The sequence below is a fragment of the Cervus elaphus genome, chromosome 3, assembly GCF_910594005.1.
Source record: "Cervus elaphus chromosome 3, mCerEla1.1, whole genome shotgun sequence".
Classification (NCBI taxonomy): domain Eukaryota; kingdom Metazoa; phylum Chordata; class Mammalia; order Artiodactyla; family Cervidae; genus Cervus; species Cervus elaphus.
Genome location: NC_057817.1, coordinates 49,148,359 through 49,173,774, shown reverse-complemented (window position 1 = coordinate 49,173,774; position 25,416 = coordinate 49,148,359). Strand labels below are relative to the sequence as shown.

At 36.4% G+C, this 25,416-nt stretch overlaps 1 protein-coding gene across 6 annotated transcripts in view; it reads left to right on the top strand.

Annotated features, from left to right (window-relative positions):
• The window catches only part of MON2 (MON2 homolog, regulator of endosome-to-Golgi trafficking), a 109,717-nt gene extending 91,500 nt beyond the window's left edge, over window positions 1-18,217 (top strand). For all 6 annotated transcript variants that reach the window (XM_043888329.1, XM_043888312.1, XM_043888303.1 and 3 more), the window contains 4 exons: window positions 571-694; window positions 4,116-4,323; window positions 6,370-6,452; window positions 17,532-18,217. In XM_043888329.1, coding sequence (XP_043744264.1) covers window positions 571-694; window positions 4,116-4,323; window positions 6,370-6,452; window positions 17,532-17,695 — 579 coding nt within the window. In that variant the 3' untranslated portion in view covers window positions 17,696-18,217. The remainder of the gene's footprint in view (window positions 1-570; window positions 695-4,115; window positions 4,324-6,369; window positions 6,453-17,531) is intronic.
• The last annotated feature ends 7,199 nt before the right edge of the window (window positions 18,218-25,416 follow it).

Sequence of the window (25,416 nt, the reverse complement as noted above, 5' to 3'; positions counted from 1 at the left end):
TAGGATAGGGGAACTTTTTAACTAAAACAAATAAACTACATAAAAAGCATTGGTATCATATACAGATGTAAAATAGTGCCTTTTGTCCCATTGCTGTACTATTATAAACTCTTCTTCAAACTTCATTTTTTCCTTTAAAAGGCAAAATAGTACATTATATGTTAGAAATAAGCTATTTAACAAAAATGAATATAACTTCTTAATAGCTCATTTTTATGGTACTAAAAGGTGATTTAAATCTTATTCTTAGTCCCTTTTTAGATACGGTATTCTAATATGGATGTATTTCATATGCTGATTTTTTTTCTCCAGAGCACTCTTGCATTTATCATGTTGAATATCAAAATTTATTGAATTTGTGTAGTGAACAGTTTGTAGTATGGACTATTTGTAATACATTTTATTCACTAAGACACGTGAGGAAAGCGGACTAATTATCCTCTATATTAACATTAAAATGCTTGTATACATCTATTAAGAAAGATTCTTTTAAAATAAAATTTAAATTTTATTCTATAAGTTATTATCTCTTAAAAAATAATGCCTTTGAATCTGCCTCTTTTGTTTTAGGTGGTTCAGCTTATCAGCACTGAGATACTCCCTTATGCCAATTTTATTCCTAAGGAATTTGTTGGCCAGATAATGACTATGCTTAATAAAGGGTCGATACATTCTCAGTCATCTTCATTTACAGGTATTTCAATGGTTTTTTAAAATGTTAATAAATATTGAAATACTTTTGAAGAAGCTGACTTGTGGAAATGTGTACTCCTCCAGTTGTGGTAAATGTAAATGGGTGAATGGTTAAGAAAGAATGTAATGTAGAACATTAAGCTTTCTGAGGGAAAAATGTGATGAATATTCTGTGAATTATGTGTGATGAATTAAATTGCCAAGTACTTATGGAAATCACCTAAATCATTGCAGGCTGACATAAGTTAGCCAGTTTTGTGAAGTCATGGATTATTGTGACATAATGAGTATGTATTCTTACCACTTAGTTAACTTGGTTAACTTAGTAGTTGGGTGACTGTCAGTTTTGTCATCTATAAAATAAAGATATTAATACCAACCTCTCAGGACTATAAATTGCAGTTAGTCCATTTACAAACTGGTTCTTTTTCCTAGCCCAGACAGTTTTTTAAAATAATCTGGTAAAGTGCAGGTTTAACAAACATTCAGTTCAGTTGTTTCCGACTCTTTGCGATGCCATGGATTGAAGCACCAACTCCTGGAGTTTACTCAAACTCACGTCCATCGAGTCGGTGATGACATCCAACCATCTCATCCTCTGTCGTCTGCTTCTCCTCCCACCTTCAATCTTTCCCAGCATCAGGGTCTTTTTCAATGAGTCCCCTCTTTGCATCAGGTGGCCGAAGTATTGGAGTCTCAGCTTCATCATCAGTCCTTCCAATGAACACCCAGGACTGATCTCCTTTAGGACAGACTGGTTGGATCTCCTTGCAGTCCAAGGGACTCTCAAGAGTCTTCTCCAACTCCACAGTTCAAAAGCATCAGTTCTTTGGTGCTCAGCTTTCTTTGTAGCCCCATTTTCACATACATACATGGCTATTGGAAAAACCATAGCTTTGACTAGACGGACCTTTGCTGGTAAAGTAATGTCTCTGCTTTTTAATATGCTGTGTCGGTTGGCTTTTCTTCCAAAGAGCAAGCGTCTTTTAATTTCATGGCTGCAGTCACCATCTGCAGTGATTTTGGAGCCCAAAAGATAAAGTCTGTCACTGTTTACATTGTTTCTCCACCTGTTTGCCATGAAGTGATGGGACTGGATGCCATGATCTTAGTTTTCTGAATGTTAAGTTTTTAACATTAGAACATCAGAGAAAAATTTCTGAAGTGCACTTATCTTAATGTAGTTAACTTTTTAAGAATATTTAAAAATTATAGATCAGTTTTAATAAAATACATTTTAAGATCCATATTCATAACTACATGTAAATATTCTGTTAAATAAGGACTATTGAGTTACCATGTATACTTTTTCCAGCAATTTTTTGATGATACCTCTTGCTATTTATACTATTAATTGTACCAAGATAAAGAAGGTACATGTATATTCTTCCAATGACTTTACAATCAGACACAAATTTTTCAGCTTTAACTTGGAGTTTTCTTTAAACGTATACATACAAAGTCTTTTTGCTAATAAATAAGGCCAACTTAAAAACACAGAGGTTCCAGTGATTATTTCTGGTGCCCTGTTCTTAGTTATGATCTGACAGCCAGAGCTCACAAGTGGTTCAGGAAATCTTCCAACATGAAAGAGAAAGACCAAAACAGTTGAGAGGGTAGAAAAAATTGGGAAGAAAGAGATAAAAATGCAGAGCCATAGAAAACATTTATTTTAATTACGATGCTCAAGAAGATAAAAGATTTTACGTTCATAAAACAAGAAAAATGTTACTAAAGTGGAATAGTTAGAACACAAAAGAGTCCAAAGAAGCTAAAAATATGATGGCTGACATAAGTTCTATGAAAGGTTGGAAGAAAACATTAAGGAAAAACCTAGAAGTAGAGCAAAGACAAACAAGTGGACAATCTGAGAGGAAAGAAAATGGATCTCAGGGATCTTAGATCTGACAATAGGTCTTCCAAAAAGAATAGAGAAAAACTAGGAGAGGAAGTTATCAAAGAAACAAGTTGAAGATATAAATCTGCAGATTAAAAGTAGTCACTCACCGACTTCCCTGGTGGTTTAGTGGTAAAGAAGCTACCTGCCAATGCAAGAGACATGGGTTCTATCCCTGGTCCGGGAAGATTCCGCATGCCTCAGAGCAGCTAAGCCCATGCACCATAACTTTTGAGCCTGTGCTCTGAAGCCTGGGAGTCACAACTCAGCAACTGCTGAAGCCACATGTCTAGAGCCTGTGCTCTGCAAAAAGACAAGCCACCGCAGTGAGAAGCCTGTACACAGAAACTAGAGTAGTCCCTGCTTGCCACAACTAGAGAAGAGCCTGCCCAGAAATGAAGACCCAGCACAGTCAATAATAAATACATAGATTAAAAAAAAAAGTGGTCACTCAGTACCCAGGATAGTGAAAGAAAAAAAGACTTACAATAAGTCTTGTCATCGTGAAATACCAGAATATCAGGGATACAGAGAAGATGCTAAAAGATTTCAGAAAAGACAAAAAAAAGTTCAAACACCAGAGAGCTGGGTCAAAAGGACATTGGAATTCTCAGTAGCAGCACTGAGTGCTCACATACATTGAGGCTGTGGTTTCAGAGTCAAATGGAAAAGATTGCTAACGCAGAGTTTTATACCTAGGCCCAGCTGTTGGCCAAGTGAGGAATGTAGAATGGTAATTCTCAAATGTCAGTGTGCATTAACCTCACCTGGGGGGAAGTCACTGTTGGGCTCTAACCCAGAGTTTCTGGTTCAGTAGGTCTGGAGTGAGGCATGAGAATACGCTAACACATTCTCTGGCGATGCTGATGGTGCTGGGAGCTACACTTTGAGTGTGACAGTAAAATGACACTTTGAGAAATGTAGTCTCAAAATTTTTACTTCCCTCCTATGCACGTTCTCAGGAACTGCAGAATATGCCCTGTGAAAACAAAGGAGTAAATCAAGAAAGGGGAGAGCATTAAGATCTAGAGAGTAAGATATAACACAAGAGAGAATAAAAACTCACAGGGTGAGGCCAGAGACTGGTTCCAGGAGATAACTGGACAGCATATCCACAGGGCCACTAGTCCAGACTGGAGCAGAGGTCAGGGTCTGGGGAAGATGCTGCCAAGAGAAAAAAGGAGAGAGACAATCAAATGGATTATTCCCAGTTGGACCATGTGGAAGACTATTAGAGGTATTCTATAGCGCTGTTGAAGTGTAAACAAAGACCAGGACATGAAAAACTTTAAAGTGATGTGAGTGGATAGTCTGCCTTGTTTTTGATCTTGCAAGGGGGAAGATTGTTCTCTCTCTCTCTCTCTCTCTCTATATATATATATATATATATATGCTTTTAAGTTTTTCATACGTGCTCCTTGCCACTTAAGGAATTTCCTTTTATTCCTACATTGCTAAGAATTTGTATCACTAGAGTGTATTTATTTAACCTTGAATTAACCATCAAACATTGTTAATTCTACAGAAGCAGAGATTGATATTCGTTTGAGAGAAGAATTTTCTAAAATGTGTTTTGAAACCCTGCTTCAGTTCTCCTTCAGTAATAAAGTCACAACCCCTCAGGAAGGCTACATCTCACGAATGGCACTCTCAGTGCTGCTTAAGAGGTCCCAGGATGTGCTGCACCGTTATATAGAGGATGAAAGATTAAGTGGCAAATGCCCCCTTCCAAGGTATATGTATATATATTTTTTAATTAAAGAAGGAAATACACTATCATAGTTGTTAATAATTTAAAAAGCTCAGAACGTCAGGTGTTTCCGTAAATATTTTTGAACTTAACCTGAGGCTGTTTATAATTTTATTTATTCCATACAATGAAATATTCATAAGTTTTGCTGCATATATATTAGTGTGTTTATTATAGGATGCCTTTTCTGACTCCTCATGGGGGTTAAGTAATATATGATATATATACCAAGTTACTTATATTATTTTGCAAAAAAAATGAATTCTAAAATATAGCTTCCCAAGGATTTCTGCTTAAGGACCTGTGGATCTGTATGAACACATGATTGTTAATTTCTCTAGAGAGAAAATAATAGTTAAATCATACTTTATGAACTTCCTCGTTTGTTTTACCGTCATTTCAAGGTTTCTCTGTAAGTCATCTAGCCGTATTTTGTATCTTCTTTTCATCTAGTTGACCTAATTAAGCCCTTGTACCTAAACTGATTTGCTTCTCATTTGGTCAAGCTGTCAATCTTTCTGCTAAGCCAAGGCTAATCAAAGTTGGGGTACAGATCAGAATTCATAAAAAAATACAGTAAAAAATTGGATTATGTTGCCAACCTAGTTTTTAACGTGTAAGTTAGAATTTAAGGCAGAGCAAGTGAATCAAACAGAACTTGATATTGGAAGACAAAGAAATCTAAGTCAGGAGAGAGTTAGGAAGATTACTGTGGATCCCCTTCCATAAGGCAGTATTGGAGAGTTAAATCACTAATCCTAAGTCTTTGTGTACATTCTTATTTACTTAGAATAAATCTCTAGAGTTGGAATTGACCTGTCAAAAGATATAGACATTTTGAAAGGTTTTGATATATATTACAAATTGCCTATCAGAGACTTCTACCAGTTTATGTTCTCCCAGGAGTATATTATTATCCTTCTCCTCAGTTTTTAGCAGTTTAAAGTTATTTGCCATTTTATCACTTATCTTTTAAAAATTTGATGAAGAATAATCTATTATTAATTAGACAACTTAATTTTATTAATTATAATTGTGATTGATTATTAATAACTTAATTATTATTAAATGAAAGTTATTAATTTGCCTTTAAAATTTTTTTCTTCTTTAATTACCAGTGTTTATTTGCTATTTATATTTCCACTTTTAGGACCACTATATTTTGAATTTCTAGAACATGAATTATACCTTCTAATAAATTATATACAAAAACATTCCAAAGACAGGTGTTAGTAATTCGGTTATTGTCATGATTGAAAAGGTCCATGGGGTTGCAAGAGTCAGACACGACTTAGCAACTAAACCACCAAACCACCACCATACTTAAAAAGGGAGGCTTGAAATAGTACCCTCTCATACTATTAAGAAAATCTTATCAGTTGAGTGATAACACATATTCATACCAGGAGTGGGGCGTGGGGGAGGACTGTAGAGAAGAAGAGAGATTTCTACAGAGAGAAAGAAAAATCAAACTACTCTTGTTGGTCCTTTACTTCAAGCTTATTCTTCATTGCTGATGTCTCTAAATTGACTTTTAGCATATTTCTTATATGTTGTTTTAAAAAGTTAAATAAGTACTATTGTAATTTTAAAGATACTTTTAACAGCATGATAAATTATGTGCAAGGGGTAATAACAATCTTTAAGTTTTGGCAGATCTCTTTTAGTACTAATAAGTTAAAAAGAAAAAAACTTTAGTAGAAGTTTTAACAGCATATCTTATACAGTGTTTTTTAAGTAGTTTTAAGAAATATCTTACAAATAAATTTAAATTTGCATGAGTAGATTGTCTTTCCCCCCATTTTAGTGTTGATAACTTAGAATAACTATAAATCTTAGTTGCACACCGAAATACATGTTACTGAAATGATTTTCTTTTATAAGAACTTAGAAAAATATTAACTTTGCATTGTTTAATGTTCAGTATTTTCCAAAGTGTATCTATTTCTATAACTTAGTAAAAAAAAAAAAAAACACACATGGTATATATTAAAATCTTTTTGGAAATAATTTCCTCCCTTTTTTTTAGGCAACAAGTAACAGAAATCATATTTGTATTAAAAGCAGTCAGTACTCTCATTGATTCACTTAAGAAGACTAAGCCTGAGAATGGTAAGTACTTAGAAACTCAGTAATTCTAGGCTTATAACATTTATGTTCTATTTGTGTTGTATTTTTGCACTACTGTTTAGTTAACTGAATTTTAGGAACATAACAGCTACAAGACTTTTTTCCCTTGGGCCTTAGGACAGCAAAGCAACAAGTCCCTCACAACGGACATGAGGACGTCAATTAAGTAAAATTGCTTTCTAATGTTTGCCAACTTTTTCCCCAGCAGCTTTGAGATATAGTTGATATATAACAGTGTATAAGTTGAAGGTGTAAAACTTGTTGATTTGATATATTTTCAATATGTTACATAATTACCATTTCTTTTCTTGTGGTGAGAATATTTAAAATTTACTCTCTTGGCAACTTGCAGGCATATAATATGGTATTATTAACTGTAATTACCATGCTGTATGTTAAATCTCCAGAACTTACTCATCTTATACCTGAAAGTTTGTATCCTTTGACTGACGCCTGCTCGTTTCCCCAACACTCTCAGTTCTTAGCAACCACCGTTTTACCCTGTTTATTTGAGTTCATTTTTTCTAGATTCCACACATAAGCAATGTCATCCTAGGATTTGTCTTTCTCTGTGTGACATTTCGTTTAGCATGATGCCTTCAGGTCCATTCCATTGACTCACATGGCAGGATTTTCTTCCTTCTCATGGTGGAGTAATATTTTGTTGTGTGTGTATGTGTGTTTACAAATATATATAAATATACATATACATACATACTGCATCATTAGTCATTCGCCATTGATGAATACTTAGGTTGTTTCTATGTCTTGGCTACTGTCAGTAACACTACAGTGAACATGGGGATACAAATATTTCTTTGAGATATGCTTCCATTTTCTTTGGACATATGCCTAGAGGTGGAGTTGCTGGATCATAGTTCTAGTTTTAATTTTTTGAGGAAACTCTATACAGTTTTTCATGGTAGTTGTACTAAATTACATTCCCATTCACAGGGCCCAAGTGTTCGCTTTTCTCCATATCCTTGCTAACACTTAATACTTCTTTTTTTGATGACACTGTTTTAACAGGTTTCAGGTAACACCTCATTATGGCTTATTACTATTATTATTTTATTTGTGAGGTAACATTGGCTTGTAGTAGTATATGTTTCATGTGTACTTTTATTCTTGTGTACACACTCTACTAGTGCACTCTTAGCTTTATTCACTTTTGCTGTTAGTCTCTCTTTCAGGTATTTCTGCTCTGGTCTTTATTATTTCCTTTCTTCCACTGACTTTGAGCTTCATTCATCCTTCTTTTCTAGTTCCATTAGATGTAAAGTTAGATTTTTTTGAGAATTTTCTTATTTCTTGAGGTAAGCCTATATTGCTGTAAAGTTCACATACTGTTGCTGCATCACGTAGATTTCGGAATGTTATATTTTTGTTTCCATTTGCCTTCAGGTGTTTTTAAAAATTTATCCTTTGATTTCTTCATTGAGTCAATAGTTGTTCAGTAGCGTGTTTTTTAGTTTCCACATATTTGTGATTTTTCCAATTTTCTTTTTGTAGTTGATTTCTAGTGTCATACCATTGCGATTGGAAAAGATGTTTGATATGGCTTCAGTTTTCTTAAATTTATTGAGACTTGTTTTGTGCCCCAGCATGTTGTCTGTCCTTAGTAATGTTCCATGTGTACTAGAGAAGAATGTGTATTCTGGTGCATTTGGATGGCATGTTCTGTATCTATCAAACCCATCTGGTCTGATTCATTGAAGGCCACTTATTTCCTTGTTGACTTTCTGTCTGAATGATCTATTGCTATAAGCGGAGTGTTAAAGTCACCCACTGGAACTGTGTTGCTGTCAGTTTCTCTGTTTAGATCTATTAATAATTACTTCATATATTTTGCTGTTTCTATGTTGTTGTTCAGTTGATAAGTCATTTGTGACTCTTGCAACCTCATCGACTGTATAGCCCACCAGGCTCCTCTATCCATGGGATTCTCCAGGCAAGGATACTGGAATGGGTTACCATGCCTTCCTCTAGGGGATCTTCCCGACCCAGATATCGAACCTGTGTCTCTTGGCAGCCAGGTTCTTTACCACTAGCACCACCGGGATAGATACGTATATATTAGCAACTGTTGTGTCTTCTTGATGAATGTTCCCCTTTATCATTACATAGTGTTCATCTTTGTCTCTTGCTACCCTTTTTGGGCTCAAAGTGTGCCTTGTCTGATGAGTACATACAGATATTACATCTGCTTCCTTTTGGCTATCATTTGCTTGGAGTATCATCTTCTGGCCCTTCACTTTGAGCCTGTGTTTGTCTTTAGAGCTGACATGAGTCTCCTGGAGGCAGCATGTGCCTGGGTCTTGTTTTTTAATCCATCCAGCCACTGTCTGTCTTTTGATTGGTGAATTCAATCCATTTACATTTAGAGTGATTATTAATGGATGAGGACTGAGGACTGCCATTTTATCTTTTTTTGTGGTTGGTCTACATTCTTTCTTTTTCCTTGTCTTCCCACCATTTTCATTTGTGGGTTTTGTGATATTTTTCTCAGTTTTCTCTTTTTTTATATTTTTTATCTCTGCTCTAGATTTATATTTTGTGTTTGCCTTGATGTTTCTGTGAAGTGTCTCACAGATGAAATATTTCTTTTTCTGCTGATAGCACATTTTATTTGCCTGTACAGGTTCTGTCCTTTTCCTGTTCCCTTTGTGTTTTTTTGTTGTCCCAAATTATCCTTTTTTATGTTGTGATTTCGTTACTAAATTAGTTTTTTTTTTTACTTGCTTTTCCCCTTTTAACCTTTATGCTATAATTATTTAAAAGATTTTTATCTGTATTATCACTTTATTCAATGTTTTGTGTACTTTTATCTTTTTGTTTCAAGTAGAAGAGCTCCTTTCCACATTTTTTATAAGGGAAGTCTTTTGCCTCAGTTCATTTGTCTAGAAGAGGCTTTATTTCTCTTTCATATCTGAAGGATAACTTTGCTGGATAGAGTAGGCTTGGCTGGTAGTTTTTAATCTTTCAACATTTTGATGATTCTCTCCTGGCCTATATAGATTTTCTGCTTAGAAATCTGATTGCCTAATGGATTACCTAATGGTAGGTTACCATTCTTTTTCCCCTGGATGACTTTAAAATTCTTTTCTTTGTCATTGATCTTTTCTCAGTTTTAATATTATTTGTCTTGGAGGTCTTTTTGCATTGAGGTAATTAGGTGTTCTCTTGGCTTAATGGACTTGTATATCCAGTTGCTTCCCCAGGTCTCAGCTCTTGTTTCTTTAAATAAACTCTCTACTCCCTTCTTCCTTTCTTCTCCTGCGTGTGTACTCAGTTGCCCAGTTGCATCCAACCCTTTGACCCTGTGGTCTGTAGCCTGCCAGGCTGTTCTGTCAGCACTGAAGTGGGTTGCCCTTTCCTCCTCCACAGGATTTTTCCAACCCAGGGATCGAACCTGTGTTTCCTGCAGCCCCTGAACTGGTAGGCGGATTCTGTTACCACTGAGCCACCAGAGTGAGAAGCCCTCCTTCTTCTGGAATGCCCATTACTCTGTTGTTGCCTTTCCTAATAGAACTGGATAGTTCTTACACAATTTCTTCATTTAAAAAAAAAAAAATCTTAGGTCTCTTTCCTCTCCTACCTATATCATCATAAAATTTCTATCTTTTTAAACTTTTATTCGTTTATTTTTGACTGCACTGGGTTTTCGTTGTGGTGTGTGGACTTCTCTTTAGTTGGGGCATGTGGGATCCTAGTTCCCCACCCAGGGGTCAGACCTACATCTCCTGTATTGAAAGGCGGATTCTTAAGCACTGGACCACCAGGGAAGACCCACGATTTCCAACTTTGAGCTAGCTAATTCTTTCTTCCATATGGTCTGTTCTATTTCCCATACGTTCTTATGCGTCCTTTATTGAGTTCTTCAGCTGCAGAGTGAGTTTGGTGGTGTTTTAGAGTTCAGTCTCATTGGTAACATATTCCTTCTGTTCATTAATTGTATTCCTAAGTTCATCTTACTACTTTTCTATCTGAGCTTTCTCGTAGCTTTCTAAATTTCTTTTGGTGGTAGTGATTTAGTTGCTAAGTCATGTCTGACTCTTGTGACCCCATGGATTGTAGCCCACTAGGCTCCTCTGTCAGCTAGTTTAATTTTATCAATTAGATTGCAGTGTTGGGTGATTTTAAGTTTGGCTTCTGAAGAACTGCGGTTTTCTTTTCTGACACCATGTTACTTTGATTTTTCTTTCCTAAAGCTTCTTTTTTATTTGATTTTAACAGTGTAACAGGTTAGTGATGAGAGGCCTTTCTTTCGTTTTTCAGTAGGTGGCACTATAGTACAAGTTTTTGACTTCTCTTATCTGCGATGCCTGTGTGGTTAGAGTGAGAATTGGCACTTTCCACCATCCCCTGCTTCTGCCAGAGGTAGCGTCTGGTGCCCTTGCCACTGCTTTGCTTTGGGGCTGGCTGGTACCTTGTTGCTACCAACGTTGCGGCCTAGGTCACCGCCATGGCAGGTTTCTCCACCATGTCTGGGATCTCCTGGGCCCACTGCAGTGGGGGGAGAGGGTGGGTGCGATGAGGAGCTGGGGTCTGGTGCTGTTGCCACATTCAGGGTTATCGGTATCATGGCCACTGCTGCTGTGGGCAGAGGGGCCGGAGTCCCCTGGGTCTGTGACTGGAGGGGCGATGTCGCTGTTGTTGCCTTGGTCACTGCTGTGGCCGAGAAGCCAGAGTCGGTGTCACCTGCCCTGCCGCTCCCAGGTTTTCTGTGGGGTTCGCTGCTGTGGCTGCGGATCCAGGACTTCAGGTGCCACCTCCACTGTTTCCCCGGTCCTGCCTCCTCTGTGTATTTCAGTTCATCCACTCTTTTTTTTTTTTGGCCATGCTCTTTGTGGGATCTTAGTTCCCCAACAAGGATCAAAACAAACCAGGCCCTTGGCAGTGAGAGTTTGGCATCCTGACTACTGGACTGCCGGAGAATTTTCAGTCTGTCCAGTCTGATGTACAGTTGTGCAGATGTGTGGGATTCTCTGCAATCCTGGTGTATTGGGCAGAGACATTTTTACTGAGTTAAGGATATTTTAATATTAATAGTTGTAGGTTAAAGGGAAGAGATGAAGTCCATGGGATTCTCCAGGCTAGAGTGCTGGAGTGGGTTGCTGTGCTCTCCTCCAGGGGATCTTCCCAACCCAGAGCTTGAACTTGCATCTCTGACAGCTCTTGTGTTGGTAGACGGGTTCTTTACCAGTAGCGCCACCTGGGAGGCCCAAATTGGCCTAAATGGTGCTCAGGCGGTAAAAAATCCACCTGCAATGACCTGAGTTCAATCCCTGGGTTGGGAGCATCCCCAGAGGAGGGCATGGCAACCCACTCTAGTATTCTTGCTTGGAGAATCCCCATGGACAGAGGAGCCTGGTGGGCTATAGTTCATGGGGTCGCAAAGAGTCGACACGACTGAGCACTCTAAGCAGCAGCTGTGTAGATAATTTATATTTTATGTATTTTTAATGGAGAACATGACTGAGTCTTGTGGGTCCTAGGAGTCTTCTATTCTGCATTTGTACCCATTTATCATATAAATAGCTTTGAATCATTTTTATAGCCCTTTCTCATTTGTTTCCCCTTTTCTGTTACTCATTTCTGTCCAATCCATTCTTTACATTAATGCCAAAAATGATTTTTCTAAACGTGCTGCATTGGTGATTCATTTTTCCATCTTATGAAACAGAACAAAATAATCTTTTTCTTTTACCATAACCTACCAAATACAAAGGATCCTACTGTCTTCACTAGATTCTCTTCATGCTTTTATCTCCCACTGGACTTGATATATACTATTCTCCCACCAAACTCACATTGCCAGTTTACCCAAGTACTCCCAATCCTTTCCTCATTTCATCCTCCTGCCTGTGTCCCCCCTGTTAAAATATCACACCACTTTTAAGGTGAGTGATTTCTCCTTTTGGTGCAGTTGTGGCCTCTTCTGTGTGCTTTTGTCCTGAAGCGCTCTGTCTGAATTATAGTTATATGTGTATATAACTCACTCCCCTTAAAGCGTAAAGTTCTTGACAGGCTTTTTAATCATGTTTTATTCTATTCTGAAACACAACACCACCACTGAAATTTTTTTTTTTTTTGGACCAGCCATTGGTTTTAAGAGTTTGTTACTGGTTCAGGAAAGATAAAGAGCTGGCATCAGCTCCTGGTCAGTTGTGTCACTGAGTACACGGGTTTAGCTTACTTTTTTATACAATAAGACTTTGTTACAGAAGAAGTCTGTTCATTCACACTCTGGTACAAGCAGATTGATGCTTTAAGCAGCATTACTTTTAAGACCCAAGAAGAACATAGGTTCCTAATAAATGAATCCCAGGATAATTTGTTCCTGTCAGTTGTTATATAATCAGATACATATTTTGCTGCTTTCAGAATTCACCGACTATCACTTTGGCCTAGAAAGCATATTATACTAAATTTTAAGAAGCAGTAGACTTGTGTATATTCAACCTCAAAAAGAAGGCGTCGAATTTCTAAGAAAAATTCTTGAATAAATGTCTTTAATTTATCCTATTATGTTCAAATTTGAATAATCTTAATAAGATGTTCTGTTTAATTTTTCAGAAAGGGAAATCATGCATTGACTTCCTGGAGACCAGTAAAATCTTTATTAGATCACGAGATAGAATTTGATTCTTAGAAATATATTATACTTAAGTAAACAGGAAATTCTCTATTTTTCATGTTATTGCTATAGATATAGTAAGAATGGCAAGTGTATTTTTTATGATCTTTACATAGCTGTTAAGAATGTAACCAGACAAGAAAAGGGAAGGAAAACTCAGTAGCCTTCTTTTGAAAAGTCAATGGGCCATAGGTAGGGCAGTGTATTATTGATACATGATTTAACTAAATTAATGTTAAAATTGTTCAAGAAAGTTTGAATTATGCCTGTGGGTATATTAAATGAAGATTTAAATAAATGATGATAGAGTAACATATTAACATGGTATGTTAAACTCCATTAAGAAACAGGAAAAAAGAAAACAACTTGGAGAAAGTTGGGCCTTCCCAGCAGAAACATGCGGGACTGCTGGTAGCCAGTAGAGCCAGTGTTCACCCAACATTTGTTTAGAGCATGTTACTTGTTTGAGGGTTCTCTGGTGGGAGAGGCATTGTTTTGGATTTGTTTATCATCTTACTCGATCTTTAATTAAAAATTTGAAAAGATGGTAAATATACACATGGTTCAAAAATTCAAAACTGTAGAAAGATATACAGGGAACAGCGGTCTTTCCCCTGTTCTGTATCCCTTGTTCTGTACCTGCCTAGCTCTTACCTTACCGTCGTAGTCAGCCATTTTTATTAGTTTGTGGATCCTTCCATAAGTTTATTATGTAAATACAAATATATGTGTAGTTGGCTCTTCAACAATGCAGGAATTAGGGGTGCTGACCTTCCAAGTAGTCAGAAATTCCTCTATAACTTAGATGGTTCTTCCACGTTTGGGGTTCTGCATGCTTGGACTCAGCCGGCCAGGGACCATGTAGCACTGTAGTATTTATTGCGTACATGTGGATCCACGCCGTTCAGACCTGTGTTGTTCAAAAGTCAACTGTGCTCCAATATGCCCCCAGTTTTTAACACAAATAAATATTCATAATAGTCCCATATCTTACCTACTGTTCTGAACACGCTTCATTTTTCCACTTCATAAAATAAAGATTCTTCTGTATCAGTATGTGTAGCTTTTTCATTGTTTTTGATAGTTAAGTCCAGAGTGCCCATGAAGATCTATGGTTAGTTTTTAAAACATATTTTTTTTTTTTTTAATTTGAGTTGCTTCCCCTGAGTTTTATGATGTTATCTTAAATAATGTATTTTTGTGTTTTCCTACAATAAACCAGGAATAAGTCTGGGCCAATCTAGATAGCTTTCAATCTATGCAATCTTTTTTCCCCCCAAATTCTTTTATCACAGTAAAATACATATTAAAAAACTCATCATCCTGTTTTTTCAGTAGTATTAAATGCATTCACAGTGTTGGTAACTATCACCTCTGTCCAGGTATGTAACTCTTTCCATTTTGTAACTGAAACTCTGTACTCATTAAACAGTAATTCCCCATTCCCCACTTCTCCAAGCCTGTGGTAATCACCATTCTAATTTCTTTCTCTGTGATCTTGACTACTCTTAACTACCTCATGTAAGTTGAAACATACAGTGTTTGCCTTATTATTTCACTTAGATAATGTTGTCAAATTTTATCCATATTTTAGTATGTTGCAGAATTTCCTTCTTTTTTTGAGGCCAAATAATATTCCGTTCTGTGTGTGTATGTATTCATTTGTCTGTTGGACCCTTGGGTTGCTTCCGTGTGTCTGCTGTTGTGAATAATGCTGCTATGAACAAGTGCATACAGATATCTCTTGGAGATCCTGTTTTCAATTCTTTTGAGTGTATAATTATATCCAGAAGTTCTCCAGAATTTCTGGATCATACTTTAAATTCTGTTTTGTATTTTTTGAGGAACTACCGTATTGTTCCCTGTACTACCTCACGTCACCGCCAGCAGTGAGCCAGAGCTGCGTTTTCTGCACATCCTCACCTGTGCTTGTTTTCTGTTTGTTTTTTAATAATAGCCATGCTGTTAAGTCTGAGGGTGTACCTAATTGTAGTTTCCATTTGCGTTTTCCTAACAATGATGTTGAGCGTCTTTTCATGTGCCTTATCAGCCATTTGTATATCTTCTTTGGAGAAATGTCTTTTCAAATCCCTTTCCCATTTTTGAGCTATTTGATGTCGTCGTTGTTGTTTCGTCCCTGAAGCCTCTGTTTGTCTGTGATCAGAAGCAGCAGCTAGAGCACAGATCCCTGATACTTGAAGGATAGGGGCCTTATTTCCTACTCGGGCCTCCCACAAGCCATCCGGAAGCTGCGCTAGGAACATTAGCACAGCTGCTTTCCACACGGCTGGAAGTGGGGGATAGGTAGGCTGCTTCTCTGCTAAAGGCTTAGATCGACAAAAATTAACCACAATATACTGTCCAAGTCTTGGAATCTGCAAGCCTCCAGTAGGCTCCAGAGTTTCAAAACAGTTGCCTCAGATTCTGCCAGTTCAGTTGTTTTCTAAGTGGGTAGACGGATTCCTGGCCCTTACTACTTTGCCTTTTCCCAGAATTCTTTTTGTGTAATCTTTTTGTTAAGTGATTAGTGGAAAGTTCTATAGACAACTACTGGAGCAAGCTATTTAAAAGTACTTAACGCCATTGGTTTTTGAAATGTTTCTTTGTTGTTGTTAAGCAGCAAGATTCTTTTTACAAATGAAATCTGATATGGATTGCCAACATACAAAACTGATAAAAAGCAGAACAGCTCTGACCTGACATTTGCTCCCTTTCCTATATCCATCAGTCCCACTCGCCTTTCCTTTTTCTCACCTCCTCTCTGAGGAAGCCTGTTTGGGTAGAGAAGAGATTAAAAATAGATTAGCATTTCCCAAGATATGTACTAAGGAATGAATATTAATGTTGAGGGATGTCAGTGGATACTGATTGGAAAAATTTCATAATCAAATTAATTTTGGAAACCCTGAATTGATAAAAGTTAAACCTGTTGTTTTACTATGAGCGTTTAATAAATTCATGTGAACTGTAAATCCCCAAAAGGGAGGATAATATGTACAACATTTGCCAGACTTACTTGACCATCAATTTTTTTTTTGAAGAGGTAACCTGAAGAACACTAATTTGAGAACCTCATTCCTTTATTCTATAGTAAAGTTGAGACATGAGAAATTATATGACTTGTTTACGGATACCCAGCACTACCTTATCTCAGAAAGGTTTTTAGGTACTTAGTAGACACTCAGTACATTGGAGTGAAAAACGGAACCAAAGCCCCTGTGCATAGTGTCCTGTTCTTTTTTTATACTGCGCTGCCTCCCCGATTTGAGGCTTGTTCCACCAAGTGCCGTGTACGTGTGCCGTGTGCGTGTGCCGAGTACAAGTGCCGTGTACGTGTGCCGAGTGCGTGTGCCGTGTGCGTGTGCCGTGTGCCGTGTGCGTGTGCCGAGTGCGTGTGCCGTGTGCGTGTGCCGAGTGCGTGTGCCGTGTGCGTGTGCCGTGTGTGTGTGCCGTGTACCGAGTAAGTGTGCCGTGTACGTGTGCCGTGTACGTGTGCCGAGTACGTGTGCTGTGTACGTGTGCCGAGTACGTGTGCCGTGTACGTGTGCCGTGTGCGTGTGCCGAGTACGTGTGCCGTCTGAGAGAACCTGACGTCAGCTTCCACCGTGTACTGTGCTCTCAACAGTGTGCACGGTACTCACAGGAGAACAGAGACGTAATATATGATCTCAGTGCGTAAGGAAATCAAGTCATTGTGGTGTAACACTTTTGTCCGTTCACAAATAGCATTTGACTGTATTAATTGTTCATAATAGTGATGAGGAAGGCAGAAATGTCCCTCCCCACTATAGTTTAAATCTACTCATATACATTAAAGATTAGCAAACAGTATAAGAATGGATGTATGTATAGTCATTTGAAGTTAACATCAATATTAAGGTTACTAGGAAAATAAGATGTATATATTTTTTAGCATACAACTGCATAAAAAATTGGATACTTTTTTTGACCATGCCATTTAGCGTGTGGGATCTTGGTTCCCCGATCAGGGATTGAACCCTGGCCTTTGGCGGTGAGAGCATAGAATCCTAACCACTGGACCACCAGGGAGGTCCCCCAAATTGAATTGTTTTCTAATTGTTCTTGAAATGTACACTTTCTTCTCTATTATACTGAAAATGACAAAAGTTTGAATTATTCTAAGTTGTTTTGTTAGTTTCCAAGGCCTTCACAAATTGAAGTATCATTTAAATACTTGATCATATTTGGTGGTATTGATGAGTCTGCACACTGGTCATTTATTTTTCCCTTATTAAATATTGCAGGAAGTCTTCTAGAGTTTAAAGAAGGAAAAGGTACAAGCTTGCAGAATCTCCATATTTTAGAAGATTGTTTTTTGCATTGCATTTGAAGGATTGTGTTTGTATTAACTAGATAATCTGCTAATTCAGCCCCCCTTTCCTTGTACTTTTGCATTACAGTTGATGGAAATACCTGGGCACAAGTAATTGCCTTATACCCAACTCTCGTGGAATGTATCACCTGCTCATCTTCCGAGGTCTGTGCTGCCCTGAAAGAAGCACTAGTTCCTTTTAAGGATTTCATGCAACCACCAACATCCAAAGTTCAAAATGGAGAATCTTGAGCAGCTACTCTAAATTTACAGAAGAATGATACATGAAAAATCTTTGCTTCTCAGTGAATTTTCTGTGAGAAGGACGTTTCTTACTACAAATAATTCTTGGCAGCTGTTGTTGGCCTCCTTTAAATTGTACTTACCTGAGTTAAGTAATTCATATTACAAGCTTACACGTCAACAAAGGCTCCTGAATGAGTAGCAGTGCAAGCCTTTAATAAACTGATGGGAGGAATGGTTAATTCTACAACGTACCTGCTACCGTATCTTCAACTGGTGATTTAAAAGTGAGCTTATGTACAGTCTGTGGTGTATGTGTTAATGAAGTACTTTTTAAAAAGAAAGAAAAGATATTTCATTTAATCAGATTTATTAGGCTGGTGTTTTTGCGCCCTTTTTCTAGTACAAAATTGTACTAAAATTTTATGCAAGATGGTACTGTAACATTCCATTTTGTCTATAACCAGCCTTTGTAAACAAAGGGAACTGATCAACTTGTGTGTATAATAAATGATACAGTTCTGTATAAAATTGTTGCATTTATTATTTAAATTTTTAAAATATTGATAATGTTAAATGCTTGAAGCTGTATTTATTATTAATACAAAATTATTTGCTTACATTTTTACTTATAATTTGCCTTCTTAAGTGGCAGATATGCTTACCATATGATTATGTGGTTAGCTTAATGCTTATTTTGAATGTATTTACTAGTGACTATTAAAAATCTGACCAGAAAGGTCATGAGAACACAGCAGCAGATAGTTTATGATTTTTGCTGATTCTGCAATTTTGAAGTATAGGTTATTATTAAAACTTAACATGTTGAGATGAATTGTAGCACTATAGCTCCATCATACCTCATTTCTTTAAATATCTTTCCCAGATTTCACTTAAGTCTGTCTCTTTTTATATTTACTGTCTGGATTTTAAAGACTTTTCATATTTTATATTTCTACTGACTTTTTTCTCCCCCGCTGACTAACCACATTGATCATTATCTTTGAAATATGACCCAGCCAAGACGATTTTAGATTTCCTAAAATTTTGCTGTGAGGTTTTGTTCATTTGAGTGTTTCATTTTGTAATATTTTCTCAAGAAGAAAATAACGCTGCTAATCCACAAATACAAACTATGTGTGTATCCCAAAACAATGAGAAGTGCATTTTTGGAGATAGAGTAGCATTTAGAAGTACAGTAAACTTTCTGTCATGGAGTAAAATGCTAATTTTGTTTCACTTTCCTATGGTAGTGAAGAAGAAAAGTGCTCTTGAATATACTAACTTAATTATTTCTTAAAAAACTAACCTAACTCACTGTATTTTTTTTCTTTAATGGATTATGGTATTATATTTTTCTTCTGAGTTAAATTTTCATAGTTATTTATGTGAAAATGCAAATATGTTTAAAAAATGATTATTCATAAATTATAATGGTCTTAGTATTATTTTAGTGTTCTGAAAAGCCTTTGAGTTTAATAGAATTTATAAATTTCAGCATCTCGAATAATTATAAAACTACAATAAGGTATTAGAATTGAGTAATGAATTAGATACAGTTTTGAGGGTGTTGTAATTGTGTATTTAATTTGCACTGTTATCTGTAATATGTGATAAGGTCTCTTTTTCAAACGGATGCTATTTTTATTTACACTAATTGATGAATTTCTATTTTATAATTTCACCTAAAGTTAAGGTAAAATATGGCATTTCCTAGATTCTATCGTCAGCATTTCCTTAAAGAAAGTTGTTAAAAAAAAAGTTCAATATGTGTATTTAGTTTATTTTCTGTATTTGGATGTTAAACTGGAATCAGAAAAATCTGTATATCACTGCTAAAGTGTTGAAATAGAATAAGAGGGGTAGTTTTCCAATTCAGTAACATGTTAAAAATATTGCCATGAATTTACATGAAGTAAAAATATGTCTGTTCTTGAGAAGTATCAGGTCAATTGCAGTCAAAATAATCATTTTCTAGTGAAAGTTAGATGTGAGTCAAGGGTATGCAGCATATATTTATGTAAACTGAGTAGTTTTAGCTAACACTGCATTAGTTTTCAATACTAGGACCATGCCCTACAGATTAAAAAAAAAAAAATATATATATATATATATGTATGGTATTTATACATACATACATTATATGAATGTATTAATACTATATAGTACGATAATCATCCCAGTCTTAGTGACAAGCAAAGTGGGCTGCCCACTTGCCGGTATGTTTGACAGGTTTTCTTCCCAGTGTATCTCTTGCCACCGCCAGGAATCATTACTGGCAGTTCATTCCCTTGAGTCAAGGCTGATTTTCTAAAATCTCGTGATCCCTGGAGAGGTTAACACATTTTCCTCTTGTTGGTCTGAATTGCTTTCTTTAGTTACTGGAAAAACCGAGCTGTGTGTGTGAGTTTACTGGATGCTAGGAGATTCAGAAAGGAAACTCCCAAAGCTGAGATAATTTTATAGCACATTTGAGACTCTAACTAGGCCTTAAAACAGTAGTAATAATGTTCTTTGGGATACATATTATAAATACAGTGAGTTTTAAGCCTCACATAATCACTTTTTGTCACTGACAGTGCCTATCTTATATAGACTGCTGGACAACTGGCTTATGCCAAGTCGATTTAAGTCCTTTTCTGACTGTTTTCCATTAAAAAAGAAACAAACTCATTTTCAACTTGAATAACTTGGTTTCCTGTAATGCTACCACTGCCAAAAAGGAGCAGATCATTTTGTTGTTTCTTATTGGGTATTTCTGTATAGAAGCTAGTGTTAAAGGTTTTTTTTTGTTAGTTTTACTGTATACTTTTGTGAGTAACATTTATTTATTAGGCTGCTAGGCGCATAAAAGTCTGGCTTAGAACCACTTTTCAGTTGCTTTCATTTTAAATTTTATTATATGAACAGCTGTGTCATTTCTTATCTGTTTTTCCCCTGTATGATTATTGATTCAACTTTTGCTGTATTCCTTAAATTTTTTGTAGTGCAGAAGGAAAAGATGGACAATTTAGCATATATATTTTTATTCTGCTTAATAACATTCACTTAATTCTGTAGTAGACCAGTAACTAGGTTGTCCTTTCTCAATGTAACCTTGGGGTGTTTTGTTCATCGTCACAGTTTGGTACCTCAAGTCCTAGGTAACCATTAGGCCAAAGGGTCAGTTAAGAAGCTGAGAATGAAACAACATAAATTATTGAAAATAACTCAAAAATATGAATGAGGTTATCGTTATTATACTTGGGTTAATGAATGACAGTGTAGTTATTATCTAGTGACTAGTATATTCTTCTCAAATTTAGAATAATTCATATGAACAGTCAAATCCTCAACAGTCTGCTGGAGGTGATGTGACATCTGGCTAGTTCAAGGCACAGTTTTTTCAGGAATCCACCTACCTGTGATGGCTATAGATATTAAATGTGGAGATTTAGAAGCCTCTGGAATTAATCTATATCCAGGCTGAGAATATTGCGGATTACTTTTTTTTTTTTTAATGGAAAACTACCACTGATGTGGGCTTCCCAGGCAGCACTAGTGGTAAAGAACCCACCTGCCAAAGCAGGAGACATAAGAAATGTGGGTTCGATCCCTGGGTCAGGAAGATCCCCTCGAGGGAGGGTAAGGCAATCCACTCCAGTATTCTTGCCTGGAGAATCCCATGGACAGAGGAGCCTGGTGGGCTACCGTCCATAGGGTCACAAAGAGTTGGACACAACTGAAGTGACTTAACATACACACACCACAAATGTAGACAAAAATGGTCTCATGAAAGCATTGCCAGCAGCCTTCTATGTCCTTTGGATTTCTACTTACCACTTCTGGTCTTTAGCAGGTATGACATCTTGTGTAAAGTACCACATTTTCTATGCTTACATTATTAGAGTGAATTTAACTTTTTTTTAACCATTCATGATAAGAACCAGGAGTTCATACTGCATGGTGTGTTACAAATTCATGTACTCTGGGAAAGCAGTTTTTAATGCTTTAAAATCACTTGAATTAATTTTTTTTAATCTCTGGTAAGTGGAGTAGTGCTTTCAATTTGAATGAAGGGTTTTTATAGATTGGGAAAGTAAGTTATAATTATCTGTCTTATGTAAAAACTATTTGAGGATTTATATGAATATCAATTTCTTATAAATCTAGTAATTTAGAATGCACTAGCAATATTGGCTCTCTTTAAAGAAGCATGTTGTGATACTTTTGTGAATATAAACACTCTTAGTAGTCTTAATTGCGAGGCAGCAAGGACCTGAGCCTCTGCCTCTTATTAACTTCACACCTTAACTGTTCAAAGCCTCTGTTTCCTTATCTCTAGAACAGAGATGATAATTAATGAATTACTTATTCTTTAGAGGCAATATACATAGTTTGAATTTTGAGTTGATTTGTATTACTGTATTATTGAGACCTTTGACTAAATATCTTTCTCCCTTTTTCTCCTTTCTTACTGTTTCCTCTTATTTTCCTTTTTCTCCTCTCATTTCTCTTTTAATCTCTGCCTCTTCTCTTCCAGCTTTTCCTCTAAATTTCGCCTATATCTGTTAAGAAGAAACAGAGCTAGTAGGGTAGAAGACCTTCCAACTGCCTTTTTATCAGATGGGACTCTGGAAATATCTCTGGCCTCCCCCATTGGCTCAGCGGTAAAGAATCTGCCTGCAACGTAGGAGACCCAGGTTCGATCCCTGGGTCGGGAAGATCCCCTGGAAAAGGGAATGGCAACCCACTCCAGTATTCTTGCCTGGAGAATCCCCATGGACAGAGGAACCTGGTGGGCTACAGTCCATGGGGTTGCAAAGAGTCAGACATGACTCATGAGTTCACACACAGGCAGGCACTGCCAACTGTCTTTCTATTAGAAGGGACTCTGGAAATACCTTCTACTTTGGCCACTGTTGCTTTTTTGCAAAGGTGAAGTCCCCCCTGCCATTTTAAAATAGCTGAACAAGAAGAGGCTATAACTCCTGCTATCTTTCTGAATCTATAGGATTCAGCAGCCAGGATGCTTACAAAATGAGATTGCTGTAAATATGAGTTGCGCAGCTAAACTTGCAACAATCATGTATTTTTTGTAAATAGAGATTATACCACTTTTCTCAAAAGGAAGTCTTTAAAATCTGTTTTTGTTTTCTTTGTCTTTTGCAGGGGAGGGCTTTTTGTTTGGGAGGCAGGTACTTTGAACTATTTTATATTTATGTTATCTAAATATTTGTTGATTTATGTTATTTGCACAGTCCCTACTTTTAAGGAGGACTTGAGGCACCATATTGCCCTTGGATTTCAGCTGTTTCTATTTTTCTGTTGAAAGCGATATTCTTTGATAGAAGGCCTGAAATGTTACAATACTCTCTCCAAGTCTTTCCTGGCTGTAGTTGATATCCATATGCTTGATGCTTATAGTGATTCAGAGGTCAGTTGAAACATTCTTAATTACACTGTGGGAGTGATTCTAACCCCTCAGGAAAAAAAGAGAATGATTGTACCCTTGAGTTTTGAGACCATTTTCAGTTGCTGCAAATGTGGTTATATTAAATTTAATTTTAAACATTCATTAAATAGTGCAACCAGGGAAGATCAGCTAAACCATGCCACTGTTTGGGGAACTATTGCAATATAATATCAACTGCTCCTTTCTGTGAAGTTTAACTAGATGGGAGAAAAATTCCAAAGCTATAATATTGCAATCTTATTCTTTTTATCTAGAAAAATAAAATATTAGACTTCAGACCCAATTGTGCAAATTGCATTTGCTTTCCAGCTTTTACTACCTCTGTGTCATAATTTTAACACATAACATACAACTCCTGTCTCTTAAGGCGGTTACCATATGGTGTTTATGTCAGACTGGATATATTTATCTAATTTTGTGAGATTCTTTTTTAGCTCCTGACACAGTTCTTGAAAGTAATACTGCTGTTGTTACACTTTCTCCTTGCAATTTTTATGTTATTGAGATATATCAGTTATGTATTATTACCATGAAAGTCTCTTGGCCTCAAATCCAAATTTTCTTTGTGGCCTAAGATAGATTTTTCACAAAAACTACGTAGTTATAGCTGTGATTACATAGCTTCTTAATTTGCCTTACAGTTACCACTCAGCATGATTCTAGGTTTTTAATTATGTTCCAGCAGTACTAGTTTTCTAGTATAAAAGTCATAACCAATTTGAGAGTTGACTTTCAGATATGATAAATTATTCATGTTTTCCTTCATATACTTGGTTGTGTCCTCCTCCCCACGAGGTTCAACACTTCAGTGACCTCCCACTCCCACGTCATTGACTCTGTTTAAAAACCAAACATTCGTGTCAACTTGGAAAAACTTTTCATAAAATACAATAATGGAGATGTGTTTTTGAGACCTTTTTTGAAACTATTAATACCTGAAATGAAAAGGATATACATCTAGAAAAATATTATGAAAAATTTCTTAGCAGTTTAGAAAAAAAGAGTTACAACTTTGTATTAAAATTACAGGTCAAGTAGAAAACATAATCCTCATCTCGGGTAGACTCCCTTAATTATCTTTTATGAGCACTCATTTATTTTTAATTTAGTGAGGCTAATTTTGAAACCGCCTACCTATAACAATGCCAGACCATCCCTCTACCTCTCAAAGACAAATAGTTTTAATTTTTTTTGAAAACCTGGCTTGTATAATAAATGTATAATACTGAAAGATTCCTCCATAGTATTTACAGAAGTCAAGTGTAGTTATAAATTTTTCTTTTAATTTTAATCATTTATGGGGGACCCAGTTTGTGTTAGCCAGGGCTTCGCCCATATTATTCTTTTTAATTCTCACAGCAGTTCCTGCAAGGCAGGTATAAATTATATTCGTTTTACCAAAAGGAAGAAGTCAAGATTTAGAGAGTGACGTGACTTTTACTCAGTCACACAGCTGAAGTACATTTATTTCAAAAGCAGGGTTTTTTTCCCCCCACACAATGCTAGATTAACATTTTACAGAAAAGTTCTGCACTCCATTAAAATCCAAGCCTTACTGAAATAAATTGAAAATGCTTTTTACATAATTACTATTTCTGTGAGTAGGCATTGGGACAGAAACACTTGAACATGACAGAGAACCCTGAAGTACTGTGAGGAGAAAGGATTTGTCTAATGACTGTAACCTCCAGAACTGCACTGGGTTTTTATTTGGTCCGAGAGAGTTCAAAACATCTTATTGATTTATAATTTAAGATGTTATAGCCAATAGCACAGTGGTTAAGAGCCAAGGCTTAGACTAGACTTGGTAGATTCAAATTCCAGCACTGTTACTTACTGGCTGCATGACCTTAGGTTAATTAACCTGTTTGGGTTTCCTCATCTGTAACCTAGAGTCCTCGTAGTGTTTACCTCATGGAGTTGTTTATTAGGATTTTAAAAAGGAGTGTTATAAAGAACTGTCCTGAGTACATGGTAACTGGTGGATGTTAACATGAAGACAAAACAGAACACTTTTAGCACATGTCATTCAAGAAATGGGCAGAAACGCATACCTTCTCACAGAGGGGTCAGCTTTTTACTTCACTGGACAACACAGCATATTAAGAATCTACTATGTGTATGTTCATAACTATGTCCTTGCTGAATGGACAGAAGTCTTTGGGAGCGCTCTCAAAGGTGTTTATAGCTAGCTGAAGAAACTGCATACATAAAATAATGCTCAATACAAAACTATGTATGTAGTCTTGTGTTGGTAACATTATGTGTTGGGCAT